General features: G+C 47.2%; 1 protein-coding gene across 1 annotated transcript in view; it reads left to right on the top strand.

The window, feature by feature from the left end:
- LOC112267279 (roundabout homolog 2-like) overlaps nt 1-18,596 on the top strand; it is a 410,580-nt gene that overhangs the window by 324,222 nt on the left and 67,762 nt on the right. Inside the window, exons 15-18 of the mRNA XM_042296566.1 lie at nt 843-1,074; nt 7,539-7,663; nt 7,810-7,981; nt 10,444-10,632. Of these exons, the coding sequence (XP_042152500.1) occupies nt 843-1,074; nt 7,539-7,663; nt 7,810-7,981; nt 10,444-10,632 (718 nt within the window). The remainder of the gene's footprint in view (nt 1-842; nt 1,075-7,538; nt 7,664-7,809; nt 7,982-10,443; nt 10,633-18,596) is intronic.

The following is an 18,596-nucleotide window of genomic DNA, read 5'->3' as shown; positions in this document are numbered from 1 at the left end:
ATTAGCATGAGGTTGTAAGTAACAAGAACATTTCCCAGGACACAGACATATCTGATATGGTCAGAAAGCTTCTTAATCTAACTGCACTGTCCAATTTACAGTAGCTACTACAGTGAAATAATATCATGCTATTGTTTGAGGAGAGTGCACAGTTATGAACTTTAAAGGGGCGGCAGGGTAGCCTAGTGGTTAGAGCGTTGGACTAGTAACCGAAAGGTTGCAAGTTCAAATCCCCGAGCTGACAAGGTACAAATCTGTCGTTCTGCCCCTGAACAGGCAGTTAACCCACTGTTCCTAGGCTGTCATTGAAAATAAGAATTTGTTCTTAACTGACTTGCCTAGTAAAATAAAGGTAAAATATTTTTTTTTATAAAAAAAGCAATTTATAAACCAATTAGGAACATTTGGGCAGTATTGATACAAAATCTTGAACAGAAATGCAATGGTTCATTGGATCAGTCTAAAACGTTGCACATACACTGCTGCCATCTAGTGGTCAAAATCTAAATTGTGCCTGTGCTGGAAAACTACAGTATGGCCTTTAGATTTGGATATGTTATTTTACGCGAAAATTGGAAGAAAAAAAGGGTCAGATCCTTAAGAGGTTTTAAGGACAAATTCTTATTTACAATGATGGCCAACCCCGGGCAAACCGACATCTGTTGAACAACATTGTTTCATGTACTCTGGTGTCTGAGTACTGTGCTGCACACCTATGGCCATGATCCTTATCTATTTCCTCTTAACTCTGTCCTATCTGAAGAGAAGATGTGTTTTATTTCCTAGGAACCCTGTACAGGGGAGTGAAGCTAACCCCTCTTCTCCCCATGTCTTTGTCCCAGGTGGACCGTCAGTCTCAGTTCATCCAGGGATACAGAGTTCTGTACAGGCAGACATCTGGCATGTTTTCCCCAGGACCCTGGCAGACCCAGGATGTGAAGGTCCCCTCTGAGCGCAGTGTGGTCCTCTCCAACCTCAAGAAAGGCATTGTCTATGAGATCAAGGTCCGGCCCTACTTCAATGAGTTCCAGGGCATGGACAGTGAGTCCAGGTCGGCTCGCACCACAGAGGAAGGTAAAGAAATCACCATGTTATTTCATGAATATTTTCCTCCGTCCAAGTGGTTTCTATCCACACAGATTTGAGATGACTGTTTGACATGTTTCCTGTAGGGCGCACAATTGTTATGATATCTTAAATGTCGCTCACAATAAATGTCTCCTGCTGTGACATTGTGGGGATAGTGTGTGTCTGTGTTCCTGCCTGCCACTCTGTAGTTTACTGAACTTTCTGCTTGATTGTTTATGATTGGTGGTGTTTCTGTTAGCCCACTTCTCATCCATCACCCTGCAACCATGAGCTGAGATATGATTGGACCCAGCGCTCGCTCACTTCCTGCTGGGAGGCGGAGCTGTCGCCAGCAGCCTGACTCTGACAGGACATGACAGGGCCAGAGAGAGACGTGCTTCACACTGATACACGCACCCACACACACACACACCCACATACACACACAGAACCTCCGGGATCCTCAATACCTTCCCACTTCTAATGGAGTAGATCTGGGTTTCACGTCATGACCTGTTATACTGGGGAAAGACAGATGATATGGACAGTTCTATAGCTGTACATGCGGTTACATATGGACAGTTCTATAGCTGTACATGCTGTTACATATGTACAGTTCTATGGCTGTACATGCTGTTACATATGGACAGTTCTATAGCTGTACATGCGGTTACATATGGACAGTTCTATAGCTGTACATGCGGTTACATATGGACAGTTCTATAGCTGTACATGCTGTTACATATGGACAGTTCTATAGCTGTACATGCTGTTACATATGGACAGTTCTATAGCTGTACATGATGTTACATATGGACAGTTCTATAGCTGTACATGCTGTTACATATGGACAGTTCTATAGCTGTACATGCTGTTACATATGGGCAGTTCTATAGCTGTACATGCTGTTACATATGGGCAGTTCTATAGCTGTACATGCTGTTACATATGGACAGTTCTATAACTGTACATGCTGTTACATATGGACAGTTCTATAGCTGTACATGCTGTTACATATGGGCAGTTCTATAGCTGTACATGCTGTACTGATTCATGTGGTGAAGGTGAGTAGTAGGGTAGACAAACATGTGCAGACCAACACACATACAAACAGATACTCCACGGCTATGTCCCCCCTCCCTTCCTTTTCCTATACCTCTATATTCAGGCCTTCCTTCCTTTTCCTATACCTCTATATTCAGGCCTTCCTTCCTTTTCCTATACCTCTATATTCAGGCCTTCCTTCCTTTTCCTATACCTCTATATTCAGGCCTCCCTTCCTTTCCCACACTGTGAGGCCATGGGACAGACACTGTGAGGCCATGGGACAGACACTGTGAGGCCATGGGACAGACACTGTGAGGCCATGGGACAGACACTGTGAGGCCATGGGACAGACACTGTGAGGCCATGGGACGGACACTGTGAGGCCGTGGGACAGACACTGTGAGGCCATGGGACAGACACTGTGAGGCCATGGGACAGACACTGTGAGGCCATGGGACAGACACTGTGAGGCCATGGGACAGACACTGTGAGGCCATGGGACAGACACTGTGAGGCCATGGGACAGACACTGTGAGGCCATGGGACAGACACTGTGAGGCCATGGGACAGACACTGTGAGGCCATGGGACAGACACTGTGAGGCCATGGGACAGACACTGTGAGGCCGTGGGACAGACACTGTGAGGCCATGGGACAGACACTGTGAGGCCATGGGACAGACACTGTGAGGCCATGGGACAGACACTGCGAGGCCATGGGACAGACACTATGAGGCCATGGGACAGACACTGTGAGGCCATGGGACAGACACTGCGAGGCCATGGGACAGACACTGTGAGGCCATGGGACAGACACTGTGAGGCCATGGGACAGACACTGCGAGGCCATGGGACAGACACTGTGAGGCCATGGGACAGACACTGTGAGGCCATGGGACAGACACTGCGAGGCCATGGGACAGACACTGTGAGGCCATGGGACAGACACTCTGAGGCCATGGCACTCTGAGGCCATGGAACAGACACTGTGAGGCCATGGGACAGACACTCTGAGGCCATGGGACAGACACTGTGAGGCCATGGGTTTGGAGAGTGATTATTAGCTAACATTATTAGAGTATCCCATCCCCAGAGCATCTCCACCAGGAGGATGATGGGATTTCTTCATCCCTTTTATCTTTCTTCTTCTCTCTGGTCCATCTGGAGAGGGGAGAGTCAAGCTTTATGTTCCATTTCTTCTTCTCTCTGGTCCATCTGGAGAGGGGAGAGTCAACCTTTATGTTCCATTTCTTCTTCTCTCTGGTCCATCTGGAGAGGGGAGAGTCAACCTTTATGTTCCATTTCTTCTTCTCTCTGGTCCATCTGGAGAGGGGAGAGTCAAGCTTTATGTTCCATTTCTTCTTCTCTCTGGTCCATCTGGAGAGGGGAGAGTCAACCTTTATGTTCCATTTCTTCTTCTCTCTGGTCCATCTGGAGAGGGGAGAGTCAACCTTTATGTTCCATTTCTTCTTCTCTCTGGTCCATCTGGAGAGGGGAGAGTGGAGGCAGACAGTCAAGCCAAGGGGATGATAAATAGAACACATTCTATGAATAGAACACACTCTTGAACACATTCCAGTGATATGAAGTCCACTGACAGATTGCCTCAGAAGGGACCAGAGAGGCCATCTAGTATGTTAAACAACCCAGCCAGCCTGCCTGGTTCTGGGGGAGAGTTGAACCAGTAGTCAGTGGGGGCAGGAGGCCAACAGTATCTACCTCCTGCTGCCTGCCTGTTCCCAGCATAGAAAATGAGTTGCTGCTTATCTAAATGGCTCTGAGGCTTAGATTAGCACTCTACTGCTTAGAATGGGAGGGATGTGTGCTGTAGTGTGTGTGCTGTAGTGTGTGCTGCAGTTTGTGCTGTAGTGTGTGTGTGTGTGTGTGTGTGTGTGTGTGTGTGTGTGTGTGTGTGTGTGTGTGTGTAGTGTGTGTGTGTGTGTGTGTGTGTGTGTGTGTGTGTGTGTGTGTGTGTGTGTGTGTGTGTGTGTGTGTGTGTGTGTGTGTGTGTACGTGTGGAGACAGCAGGTCACATTCCTCTGCCAGCCATACATCAATGGGCTAATGGCTCTATTACAGCAGCCAGCACTGCTCCTAATGAAAAATGTGGATTGTTTAGCGCAAATATGCATAATAATAAGCTGCTAAATCATTCATAACATTAACTTTGAACGACATTGTCCCTGATGGCTGCTGCTCTGCGATGTTGCGTTCTGTCACCTCTGTGTAATCTAACACAGCTGCGGAGGGCGGCGGGGGCCTCTAAGCATGATGGGAGATGGGCTGGTGGTGGATTTCTAGCATGGTGTCCGGTATTGGAGCCATTTGTCTTCTTCCTCCATGCCTGGTCCTCGCTTGGTGTTTTGGTGTTCAGTGAGGCAGTATGACTGCAGTAGGTCGGTAGCTTGACACATGCTGTTTTAGAGTGGGGGCTAGCTGGGGGAGGTGAGAGAGAGGCACAGAGTAAATGCTGTTTTAGAGTGGGGGCTAGCTGGGGGAGGTGAGAGAGGCACAGATTAAATGCTGTTTTAGTGGGTGCTAGCTGGGGGCACAGATTAAATGCTGTTTTAGAGTGGGGGCTAGCTGGGGGAGGTGAGAGAGAGGCACAGATTAAATGCTGTTTTAGAGTGGGTGCTAGCTGGGGGAGGTGAGAGAGAGGCACAGAGTAAATGCTGTTTTAGAGTGGGGGCTAGCTGGGGGAGGTGAGAGAGAGGCACAGAGTAAATGCTGTTTTAGAGTGGGTGCTAGCTGGGGGAGGTGAGAGAGAGGCACAGAGTAAATGCTGTTTTAGAGTGGGGGCTAGCTGGGGGAGGTGAGAGAGAGGCACAGATTAAATGCTGTTTTAGAGTGGGTGCTAGCTGGGGAGGTGAGAGAGAGGCACAGATTAAATGCTGTTTTAGAGTGGGGGCTAGCTGGGGGAGGTGAGAGAGAGGCACAGATTAAATGCTGTTTTAGAGTGGGTGCTAGCTGGGGGAGGTGAGAGAGAGGCACAGAGTAAATGCTGTTTTAGAGTGGGGGCTAGCTGGGGGAGGTGAGAGAGAGGCACAGAGTAAATGCTGTTTTAGAGTGGGTGCTAGCTGGGGAGGTGAGAGAGAGGCACAGAGTAAATGCTGTTTTAGAGTGGGGGCTAGCTGGGGGAGGTGAGAGAGAGGCACAGAGTAAATGCTGTTTTAGAGTGGGGGCTAGCTGGGGAGGTGAGAGAGAGGCACAGAGTAAATGCTGTTTTAGAGTGGGGGCTAGCTGGGGGAGGTGAGAGAGAGGCACAGAGTAAATGCTGTTTTAGAGTGGGTGCTAGCTGGGGGAGGTGAGAGAGAGGCACAGAGTAAATGCTGTTTTAGAGTGGGGGCTAGCTGGGGAGGTGAGAGAGAGGCACAGAGTAAATGCTGTTTTAGAGTGGGGGCTAGCTGGGGGAGGTGAGAGAGAGGCACAAATTAAATGCTGTTTTAGAGTGGGTGCTAGCTGGGGGAGGTGAGAGAGAGGCACAGAGTAAATGCTGTTTTAGAGTGGGGGCTAGCTGGGGGAGGTGAGAGAGAGCCACAGAGTAAATGACCTGTCAGCATTCTGCTGTGGTGTGGCTGCCCTGCCAGTCGAGACAGAAAGGATCATTGTTTTCTTTTTTTTTAATGTTATTTTCAGTTTGCTTCATTGTTATGTATTCATTTGGCACTCGGTCGTCAGCCGGAGGAGAATTTCTATGAAATGACAGTGATGTGAGTACTGAAACCCGAGGCTGGTGTCTGCTCTGGTCTCTGTCTCTCAGGGGCTGGTGTCTGTTGTGGGCTCTGTCTCTCAGGGGCTGGTGTCTGCTCTGGTCTCTGTCTCTCAGGGGCTGGTGTCTGTTGTGGGCTCTGTCTCTCAGGGGCTGGTGTCTGCTGTGGGCTCTGTCTCTCATGAGCTGGTGTCTGCTGTGGGCTCTGTTCTCTGTCTCTCAGGGGCTGGTGTCTGCTGTGGGCTCTGGTCTCTGTCTCTCATGGGCTGGTGTCTGCTGTGGGCTTTGGTCTCTGTCTCCCATGGGCTGGTGTCTGCTGTGGGCTCTGGTCTCTGTCTCCCATGGGCTGGTGTCTGCAGTGGGCTCTGTCTCTCACGGGCCGGTGTCTGCTGTGTGCTCTGGTCTCTGTCTCTCAGGGGCTGGTGTCTGCTGTGGACTCTGTCTCTCATGGGCTGATGTCTGCTGTGGGCTCTGTCTCTCACGGGCTGGTGTCTGCTGTGGGCTCTGTCTCTCACGGGCTGGTGTCTGCAGTGGGCTCTGTCTCTCATGGGCTGGTGTCTGCTGTGGGCTCTGTCTCTCAGGGGCTGGTGCCTGCTGTGGGCTCTGTCTCTCACGGGCTGGTGTCTGCTGTGTGCTCTGGTCTCTGTCTCTCACGGGCTGGTGTCTGCTGTGGGCTCTGTCTCTCACGGGCTGGTGTCTGCTGTGTGCTCTGGTCTCTGTCTCTCAGGGGCTGGTGTCTGCTGTGGACTCTGTCTTTTTCAGGGGCTGGTGTCTGCTGTGGACTCTGTCTCTCATGGGCTGGTGTCTGCTGTGGGCTCTGGGCTCTGTCTCTCAGGAGCTGGTGTCTGCTGTGGACTCTGATCTCTCAGGAGCTGGTGTCTGCTGTGGGCTCTGTCTCTCAGGAGCTGGTGTCTGCTGTGGGCTCTGTCTCTCAGGAGCTGGTGTCTGCTGTGGGCTCTGTCTCTCAGGAGCTGGTGTCTGCTGTGGTCTCTGTCTCCCAGGAGCTGGTGTCTGCTGTGGGCTCTGGTCTTTCACAGGCTGGTGTCTGCTGTGGGCCCTGGTCTCTCAGGCCATGTACACACCTCATCTATAGAGCTGTGCCTCACTTTAGCGCCTCCCCCCTGCTCTCTACCCCACTGGCTTTAGTTCCACCTGGCTGAGCGATGAAACCAGTCAATATGTTTACCTAGCCCCATGTTTCAATTCTCCTCAAAATACATTTCTTCAAATTTTCCTCATGTATGGCTGCACTGCTGTATGGCTCCTCCTATAAGCCTGTTGACCCACATGTCACCCTGGCTGAGTCAATGGAGGAGTCTTAGCTTGACTGAGGGTGCTTGACTGACTGCCTGGGTGTTACTCTGAAAATCAATAGCAGTATTCTGTGTGTAAATCCCTCTGTGTTGAAGCAGGCGCAGGCAGGCCTGGGATATTTAATCATAGTGAAATGTTAAAGAGAGCCGTGTCAAACCTCCCTGTTCTCCATGTAAATCCTCTTCTAATGAGCTGCTGCTCTCCCCACAGCACCTGTGTCTTCCACCTGCTAACAACTACACACACTCCTCACAATAAAGATGATGTGTGTGTGCATGTGTGCATGCGTGCGTGTTTGTGAGGTTGTGTGTGTAACGGAGAATGGAATCCTCTCCCCCTCTTCCTCTTCCCTGACCATCTATTGTTTTCTCCGCCCCCCATCTGCCTCCCCTGAACCCCAGCTCCCAGTGCCCCTCCGCTGCAGGTTACAGTCCTGACGGTGGGCAACCAGAACAGCACCTCCATCAGCATCTCCTGGGACCCCCCTCCTCCAGAACACCAGAACGGCATCATCCAGGAGTACAAGGCAGGTTACTGTCAGAAGATAGACTGGATGTAACCTGATGACTCTGGCTTACTGAGAGGCCATCAGAATCAATATAATACTCTACCTGACACCACTGTGACAGGATGTTATGCTCTCTCTTCCTCTGTCTCCCTCCCTCTCTTCAGATCTGGTGCCTAGGGAATGAGACACGATTCCACGTGAATAAGACGGTGGATGCAGCCATCCGGTCGGTGGTTGTGGGGGGGCTTCAAGTGGGGGTGCTGTATCGGGTGGAGGTGGCTGCCAGCACCAGTGCAGGGGTGGGGGTCAAGAGTGAACCTCAACCTATTGTCATTGGTAAGAGACCCAGGGGGAGTGGAATGGGAAGGGAAACACACGAAAAGGGGCGTTATGGTAGATTTTACAACGGGTGGGTCTAATCCTAAGTGCTGATTGGTTAAAACTGCATTCCAGACGGTGTCTATTCCACAAGTTACCACCGACTAAATGTAAGACGGTAAAATGCTTATTTACTCTGTTCCATCTGACTGCGCAATCCACTGTCTCATCAGCCAAGCCAGGCAATTTATGAACTTGATCTCTATAAAAAATAATCTAGACATTATCTCACATTTCTTTTAGACTAACATTTAGTTTTCAAAAGCGAAGATTTGAAACTTCTACCGGATCGGTGACCCCCCGTGGGACGTTTGAGCTAATGTGTGCTTATGTGATCAGCATGACGTTGAAAGGAACAAGAACATTTCCCTGGACATAGACATGTCTTAAATGGGCAGAAAGCTTCAATTCTTGTTCATCTAACTGCGCTGTCCAATTTAAAGATGCTATTACAGTGAAAGAATTACATGCTATTGTTTGAGGAGAGTGCACAATTATGTACTTGAAAATGTATCAATAAACCAATTTGGCACATTTTGGCAGACTTGATACAACATTTTGAACAGTAATGCAATGGTTCATTGGATCCGTAGAAAACTTTGCTTATACAGTGCTGCCATCTAGTTGCCAAAATCTAACTAGTTGCAAAATACTTAACGACTGGGTCACGTCCATACTGTAGATACAGAACAAAAATACTTAACGACTGGGTCACGTCTCTGGCAACCACACCGATAGAACAAACAACCAGCCGACTTGGTTAGCAACCCTAGATTTGTGTCGGGACTATTTCTTAGTGATAATGCCCTGGAAGCCGGTGTTTGGGGCCTAACAACACCTGTGCCAATATATCCTCCAAACACCGGCCTCGAGGGCATTATCACATAAATGATTGAGGAATGTAAAAGTGTCTCATTGACTACTCATTCATAATTACAGAAAAGTCCATTTAGTTTTTGAAGGACATAGTATTTTTTTATTGGAAAAAACATCACTCCAATTAACATGGCGTCTGTTATTTTTATGTGTAGCCAGGCTGTGGTGTAGGTCTGTTATTTTGATGTGTAGCCAGGTTGTGGTGTAGGTCTGTTATTTTGATGTGTAGCTAGGCTGTGGTGTAGGTCTGTTATTTTGATGTGTAGCCAGGCTGTGGTGTAGGTCTGTTATTTTGATGTGTAGCCAGGCTGTGGTGTAGGTCTGTTATTTTGATGTGTAGCCAGGCTGTGGTGTAGGTCTGTTATTTTGATGTGTAGCCAGGCTGTGGTGTAGGTCTGTTATTTTGATGTGTAGCCAGATTGTGGTGTAGGTCTGTTATTTTGATGTGTAGCCAGGCTGTGGTGTAGGTCTGTTATTTTGATGTGTAGCCAGGCTGTGGTGTAGGTCTGTTATTTTGATGTGTAGCCAGGCTGTGGTGTAGGTCTGTTATTTTGATGTGTAGCCAGGCTGTGGTGTAGGTCTGTTATTTTGATGTGTAGCCAGGCTGTGGTGTAGGTCTGTTATTTTGATGTGTAGCCAGGCTGTGGTGTAGGTCTGTGTAATTTATATGGACCAGGGACTGATATGACCAATAACCGATGGCTTGGCCTGTAGCATAGTGTTTTTTCCCCAATGTCACTCCTATAATCCCTCTAACAGTTCTTCAAGCCAAAGATTGCAGATATATTGTCATGTGTGCTCTTCTGAGAACCAACTCTTATAGTGTCAGCTAGACAAGTAAGAGTGAGCTTCGATTGGTAGATCGATACGGAGCAGGGTGTGCCTCTCATCTCACATGGTCTATTTTATTGAAGTGAATTAGAGTCTGAGCTAAGCAAACAGCAGGATCAGCTGAGGGGTTGTCGTCAGCTTGTAGGATTTAGCCTCCCTCCCCTCTCTCTCTGTCTGCACGTTAGGTTTCACAGCACACCTTCCGCAGCCATGTTCTACTCTCTCAGTCAATATGTTAGCTGCTATTAGACGAGAGGCTGGTGTTGCCTCTGTATCTTACCATATCTACACCTGGAACTCAATCCTAACTACAGGTCTGTGCATGAAATGTACATTTTCCTGTACATCTCCCATGGAGGTTGAAGGCATATCTTGAGGAAGAATTGAGCTCTTAGTAAATATGTGGGGACTATTATGGTACTGCTATTGTCCCCAGCCGGCTAGCAATTATAATAACAAAATGGTTCATTATAATGCTGAATCCTTTTTCACCGCTTCAACAAACAACCTGGCATACACACCCTCATACTGTCCCCCCGTCCCTCCTGTCCTCCTGTCCCCCCATCCCTCCTGTCCTCCTGTCCTCCCGTCCCTCCTGTCCTCCTGTCCCCCTGTCCCCCATCCCTCCTGTCCTCCTGTCCCCCCCGTCCCTCCTGTCCTCCTGTCCCCCCGTCCCTCCTGTCCTCCTGTCCCCCCTGTCCCTCCCACCCCAGGTAAGGACTTCCGTGACGTGATCATAAGTGGGAACAGGAACAACAGCATCACGGAGCAGATCACAGACGTGGTGAAGCAGCCAGCGTTCATAGCGGGGATCGGAGGGGCCTGCTGGGTTATCCTCATGGGCTTCAGTATCTGGCTGTACTGGAGGAGGAAGAAGAGGAAGGGGCTCAGCAACTACGCAGGTTAGACCAGCAGGCTGGAGAGTACACACAACAACTACGCAGGTTAGACCAGCAGGCTGGAGAGTACACACAACAACTACGCAGGTTAGACCAGCAGGCTGGAGAGTACACACAGCAACTACGCAGGTTAGACCAGCAGACAGGAGAGTACACACAGCAACTACGCAGGTTAGACCAGCAGACAGGAGAGTACACACAGCAACTATGCAGGTTAGACCAGCAGGCTGGAGGGTACACACAGCAACTACGCAGGTTAGACCAGCAGACAGGAGAGTACACAGGTTAGACCAGCAGGCTGGAGAGTACACACAGCAACTATGCAGGTTAGACCAGCAGGCTGGAGAGTACACACAGCAACTATGCAGGATAGACCAGCAGGCTGGAGGGTACACACAGCAACTACGCAGGTTAGACCAGCAGACAGGAGAGTACACAGGTTAGACCAGCAGGCTGGAGAGTACACACAGCAACTATGCAGGTTAGACCAGCAGGCTGGAGAGTACACACAGCAACTATGCAGGATAGACCAGCAGGCTGGAGAGTACACACAGCAACTACGCAGGTTAGACCAGCAGGCTGGAGAGTACACACAGCAACTACGCAGGTTAGACCAGCAGGCTGGAGAGTACACACAGCAACTACGCAGGTTAGACCAGCATGCTGGAGAGTACACACAGCAACTACGCAGGTTAGACCAGCAGACAGGAGAGTACACACAGCAACTACGCAGGATAGACCAGCAGACAGGAGAGTACACACAGCAACTACGCAGGTTAGACCAGCAGGCTGGAGAGTACACACAGACGCTAATTCTGCACACAACATACAAACCGTACTGTAGGTGCATACACTCTACCTCTGTGAGTTTGCTCCCTGCCATCAACACAGAGCACTCAACAAACTTCCTCAAAAGCATCACCAAACTGTGTTTTAATGACTTTATTAACTCTATTGTGAAGGGATATTTCTTTGTCTCTACTATCAAAGCAGAGTGTGTGTGAATCATGTTGTGATGGTTGTAATGTTTGACACGCCCTCCCACGGTGTCGATGCTATCCTAGGGTGGCAGGGGTTGCTGGTACAACTGATGCTCTGCTGGTCTGGCCAGTCACTCAGGACTGAGCCATGCTGGAGCTGGAGCCAGTCCATCCATCCTCCTACACCGACCCTGACATTTCAGAGTGTGGGTGCTCGACCTCAGTCGATACAGCCAACCACCATGGACAGTCTTCCACTGACAGACTATTTAATTATAGTGGAGGAGATAGTCAATACAGCCATCCACCATGGACAGTCTTCCACTGCCAGACTATTTAATTCAGACTATTTAATTATAGTGGAGGAGATAGTCAATACAGCCATCCACCATGGACAGTCTTCCACTGACAGACTATTTCATTCTAGTGGAGGAGATAGTCAATACAGCCATCCACCATGGACAGTCTTCCACTGACAGACTATTTAATTATAGTGGAGGAGATAGACAATACAGCCATCCACCATGGACAGTCTTCCACTGCCAGACTATTTAATTCAGACTATTTAATTATAGTGGAGGAGATAGACAATACAGCCATCCACCATGGACAGTCTTCCACTGACAGACTATTTCATTCTAGTGGAGGAGATAGTCAATACAGCCATCCACCATGGACAGTCTTCCACTGACAGACTATTTAATTATAGTGGAGGAGATAGACAATACAGCCTTCCACTGCTAGACTATTTAATTATAGTGGAGGAGATAGACAATACAGCCATCCACCATGGACAGTCTTCCACTGACAGACTATTTAATTATAGTGGAGGAGATAGTCAATACAGCCATCCACCATGGACAGTCTTCCACTGACAGACTATTTCATTCTAGTGGAGGAGATAGTCAATACAGCCATCCACCATGGACAGTCTTCCACTGACAGACTATTTCATTCTAGTGGAGGAGATAGTCAATACAGCCATCCACCATGGACAGTCTTCCACTGACAGACTATTTAATTCTAGTGGAGGAGATAGTCAATACAGCCATCCACCATGGACAGTCTTCCACTGACAGACTATTTAATTCTAGTGGAGGAGATAGTCAATACAGCCATCCACCATGGACAGTCTTCCACTGACAGACTATTTAATTATAGTGGAGGAGATAGTCAATACAGCCATCCACCATGGACAGTCTTCCACTGACAGACTATTTAATTATAGTGGAGGAGATAGTCAATACAGCCATCCACCATGGACAGTCTTCCACTGACAGACTATTTCATTCTAGTGGAGGAGATAGTCAATACAGCCATCCACCATGGACAGTCTTCCACTGACAGACTATTTAATTCTAGTGGAGGAGATAGTCAATACAGCCATCCACCATGGACAGTCTTCCACTGACAGACTATTTCATTAGAGAGTTGGAGATAGTCAATACAGCCATCCACCATGGACAGTCTTCCACTGACAGACTATTTCATTAGAGAGTTGGAGATAGTCAATACAGCCATCCACCATGGACAGTCTTCCACTGACAGACTATTTAATTATAGTGGAGGAGATAGTCAATACAGCCATCCACCATGGACAGTCTTCCACTGACAGACTATTTAATTATAGTGGAGTAGATAGACAATACAGCCATCCACCAGGGACAGTCTTCCACTAACAGACTATTTAATTATAGTGGAGGAGATAGACAATACAGCCATCCACCATGGACAGTCTTCCACTGACAGACTATTTAATTATAGTGGAGGAGATAGACAATACAGCCATCCACCATGGACAGTCTTCCACTGACAGACTATTTAATTCAGACTATTTAATTATAGTGGAGGAGATAGACAATACAGCCATCCACCATGGACAGTCTTCCACTGACAGACTATTTAATTCAGACTATTTAATTCTAGTGGAGGAGATAGACAATACAGCCATCCACCATGGACAGTCTTCCACTGACAGACTATTTAATTATAGTGGAGGAGATAGACAATACAGTCTTCCACTGACAGACTATATTCTAGTGGAGGAGATAGACAATACAGCCATCCACCATGGACAGTCTTCCACTGACAGACTATTTAATTATAGTGGAGGAGATAGACAATACAGCCATCCACCATGGACAGTCTTCCACTGACAGACTATTTAATTATAGTGGAGGAGATAGACAATACAGTCTTCCACTGACAGACTATTTAATTATAGTGGAGTAGATAGACAATACAGCCATCCACCATGGACAGTCTTCCACTGACAGACTATTTAATTATAGTGGAGGAGATAGTCAATACAGCCATCCACCATGGACAGTCTTCCACTGCCAGACTATTTAATTCTAGTGGAGGAGATAGTCAATACAGCCATCCACCATGGACAGTCTTCCACTGCCAGGCTATTTAATTCAGACTATTTAATTCTAGTGGAGGAGATAGTCAATACAGCCATCCACCATGGACAGTCTTCCACTGCCAGGCTATTTAATTCAGACTATTTAATTCTAGTGGAGGAGATAGTCAATACAGCCATCCACCATGGACAGTCTTCCACTGACAGACTATTTAATTCTAGTGGAGGAGATAGTCAATACAGCCATCCACCATGGACAGTCTTCCACTGACAGACTATTTAATTATAGTGGAGGAGATAGACAATACAGCCATCCACCATGGACAGTCTTCCACTGACAGACTATTTAATTCTAGTGGAGGAGATAGACAATACAGCCATCCACCATGGACAGTCTTCCACTGAGTCTTCCACTGACAGACTATTTCCACCATGGACAGTCTAGTATTTAATTATAGTGGAGGAGATAGTCAATACAGCCATCCACCATGGACAGTCTTCCACTGCCAGACTATTTAATTCTAGTGGAGGAGATAGTCAATACAGCCATCCACCATGGACAGTCTTCCACTGCCAGGCTATATTCAGACTATTTAATTCTAGTGGAGGAGATAGTCAATACAGCCATCCACCATGGACAGTCTTCCACTGCCAGGCTATTTAATTCAGACTATTTAATTCTAGTGGAGGAGATAGTCAATACAGCCATCCACCATGGACAGTCTTCCACTGACAGACTATTTCATTCTAGTGGAGGAGATAGTCAATACAGCCATCCACCATGGACAGTCTTCCACTGACAGACTATTTAATTATAGTGGAGGAGATAGACAATACAGCCATCCACCATGGACAGTCTTCCACTGACAGACTATTTAATTATAGTGGAGGAGATAGACAATACAGCCATCCACCATGGACAGTCTTCCACTGACAGACTATTTCATTCTAGTGGAGGAGATAGACAATACAGTCTTCCACTGACAGACTATTTCATTAGAGAGTTGGAGATAGACATAATTTTAGTAATGCATGTAATGTTATTCAACAATGTCTTTGTACAAGTAAATTGTTATCTCTCTCAATAGTTTGGCTTTTCTCTTTTTTTGACATTTATTCAGTGTCTTAGCGCAAACTGACTTTTGATATTGCTACAATCAGTCAATTGACTGTAACCTGTCCTTCATTTCTGTTTGCTACATTTCGTGTATGTTGTGTTTTCTTTGATTTGTTTCTGTTGTTTCTACATCTCTGTGGCCTCTGAGCTGCTTTCCTGGCTGCCGCCATGCACACTGGGTCATGGAGTTGGCTCCTCTCCTCTGCCCCCCTTTCGCCTCCCTGGCCCCCAGCCCCAGTGTGCAGAGGCCCCCATAGCAACGCTTACAGCACCTCTGTAGGCTTTTAACACACGACTTCTCTGTCTTCTTGTTTTACAGTTCAGTCCTTCACCTTCACCCCTGCAGGTACTGTTCATTTGTCTGTCCACCCCCTCACCTCCTGCCACAGGTCCCTCCTCTCCTCTCCTCTCCTGCCTACATTATATATGTTTGACAGATTCCAGGTCTTGCCCAATATAAATCCAAACCCCAGCTTGAGGTGGCAAAAACCCATATTTCACACCTTTTCTTCCTGCTGGAAGAGATGGCCTGAAATAGCTTAAATTCATCATGAAACGCTCTGGATTTGTAATAGGGCAGGGGGCCTGTATACTGCAAACAGCTGTCCCATCCCTGCTCAGTCATCAGCCTGGTTGTCATACCGTACTGTGCTTCTGTGTTTGACTGTTGTGACCATCTGTGTTTCACTGAACCTCCATCCTCTGGCTATGGTGTTCCTCTCTCTGTCTGGTATTCCTGTTGGGACTCCCCTCGTTGATAGTAGTGGGTATTCCTCCTTAAAGACTCCTCACTCTCCTCTTTTATGGCAGTGGGTATTCCTCCCAAAGACTCTTCACTCTCCTCTTTGATAGTAGTGGGTATTCCTCCCAAAGACTCTTCACTCTCCTCTTTGATAGTAGTGGGTATTCCTCCCAAAGACTCTTCACTCTCCTCTTTGATAGTAGTGGGTATTCCTCCCAAAGACTCTTCACTCTCCTCTTTGATAGTAGTGGGTATTCCTCCTTAAAGACTCCTCACTCTCCTCTTTGATGGTAGTGGGTATTCCTCCCAAAGACTCTTCACTCTCCTCTTTGATAGTAGTGGGTATTCCTCCTTAAAGACTCCTCACTCTCCTCTTTGATAGTAGTGGGTATTCCTCCTTAAAGACTCTGTACTCCCCTCTTGATAGTAGTGGGTATTCCTCCCAAAGACTCCTCACTCTCCTCTTTGATAGTAGTGGGTATTCCTCCTTAAAGACTCTGTACTCTCCTCTTTGATAGTAGTGGGTATTCCTCCTTAAAGACTCCTCACTCTCCTCTTTGATGGTAGTGGGTATTCCTCCCAAAGACTCTTCACTCTCCTCTTTGATAGTAGTGGGTATTCCTCCTTAAAGACTCTTCACTCTCCTCTTTGATAGTAGTGGGTATTCCTCCTTAAAGACTCTGTACTCTCCTCTCCTTTTGATAGTAGTGGGTATTCCTCCCAAAGACTCTTCACTCTCCTCTTTGATAGTAGTGGGTATTCCTCCCAAAGACTCTTCACTCTCCTCTTTGATAGTAGTGGGTATTCCTCCCAAAGACTCCTCACTCTCCTCTTTGATAGTAGTGGGTATTCCTCCTTAAAGACTCCTCACTCTCCTCTTTGATAGTAGTGGGTATTCCTCCTTAAAGACTCCTCACTCTCCTCTTTGATAGTAGTGGGTATTCCTCCTTAAAGACTCCTCACTCTCCTCTTTGATAGTAGTGGGTATTCCTCCCTAAAGACTCTTCACTCTCCTCTTTGATAGTAGTGGGTATTCCTCCTTAAAGACTCCTCACTCTCCTCTTTGATAGTAGTGGGTATTCCTCCCAAAGACTTTTCACTCTCCTCTTTGATAGTAGTGGGTATTCCTCCTTAAAGACTCCTCACTCTCCTCTTTGATGGTAGTGGGTATTCCTCCTTAAAGACTCTGTACTCTCCTCTTTGATAGTAGTGGGTATTCCTCCCAAAGACTCCTCACTCTCCTCGTTGATGGTAGTGGGTATTCCTCCTTAAAGACTCTGTACTCTCCTCTTTGATAGTAGTGGGTATTCCTCCCAAAGACTTTTCACTCTCCTCTTTGATAGTAGTGGTTATTCCTCCCAAAGACTTTTCACTCTCCTCTTTGATAGTAGTGGGTATTCCTCCTTAAAGACTCCTCACTCTCCTCTTTGATAGTAGTGGGTATTCCTCCTTAAAGACTCCTCACTCTCCTCTTTGATAGTAGTGGGTATTCCTCCTTAAAGACTCCTCACTCTCCTCGTTGATAGTAGTGGGTATTCCTCCTTAAAGACTCCTCACTCTCCTCTTTGATAGTAGTGGGTATTCCTCCTTAAAGACTCCTCACTCTCCTCGTTGATAGTAGTGGTTATTCCTCCCAAAGACTTTTCACTCTCCTCTTTGATAGTAGTGGTTATTCCTCCCAAAGACTTTTCACTCTCCTCTTTGATAGTAGTGGGTATTCCTCCTTAAAGACTCCTCACTCTCCTCTTTGATGGTAGTGGGTATTCCTCCTTAAAGACTCTGTACTCTCCTCTTTGATGGTAGTGGGTATTCCTCCCAAAGACTCTTCACTCGCCTCTTTGATTGTAGTGGGTATTCGTCATTAAAGACTCCTCACTCTCCTCTTTGATAGTAGTGGGTATTCCTCCCAAAGACTTTTCACTCTCCTCTTTGATAGTAGTGGGTATTCCTCCTTAAAGACTCTGTATTCCCCTCTCTGATAGTAGTGGGTATTCGTCCTTAAAGACTCTGTACTCCCCTCTCTGATAGTAGTGGGTATTCGTCCTTAAAGACTCTGTACTCCCCTCTCTGATAGTAGTGGGTATTCCTCCTTAAAGACTCTGTACTCTCCTCTTTGATGGTAGTGGGTATTCCTCCCAAAGACTCTTCACTCGCCTCTTTGATTGTAGTGGGTATTCGTCATTAAAGACTCCTCACTCTCCTCTTTGATAGTAGTGGGTATTCCTCCTTAAAGACTCTGTATTCCCCTCTCTGATAGTAGTGGGTATTCGTCCTTAAAGACTCTGTACTCCCCTCTCTGATAGTAGTGGGTATTCGTCCTTAAAGACTCTGTACTCCCCTCTTTGATAGTAGTGGGTATTCGTCCTGAAGACTCTTCACTCTCCTCTTTAATGTTCCTGTGAGGTATGCATTGGGCTTGACGGGGTCCTTCTCTTTCTACAGGTGTTGGTGTTGATTGGGGATTATATATGTGATTATGTTGCCCTTTTAAAATATCCTCATCCTTTATCTCTCGTCATAGCATTAAGTGGCTCTGCTACTTTATACACCATGGACTAATTGGTTCATTGCAGTTAAATTGATAACTGTAACAATGTTAGCCCCCTATACTGTAAATGATTATCAGTACATGCTCTCCCAAAGTGGACCTGACTGGCACCAATGCTGAGCAAGCAGGCAATCAGCCTCTGTCTCTCGATGAAAGAAACTGTAAATACAGGAGAGAAAAGCCTCTGTCTGCTCACTGTACATTTTCTTTTGGAG

Source organism: Oncorhynchus tshawytscha, linkage group LG14 (genome assembly GCF_018296145.1).
Source record: "Oncorhynchus tshawytscha isolate Ot180627B linkage group LG14, Otsh_v2.0, whole genome shotgun sequence".
Lineage (NCBI taxonomy): Eukaryota > Metazoa > Chordata > Actinopteri > Salmoniformes > Salmonidae > Oncorhynchus > Oncorhynchus tshawytscha.
This window is presented reverse-complemented; position numbering and strand designations above follow the sequence as displayed.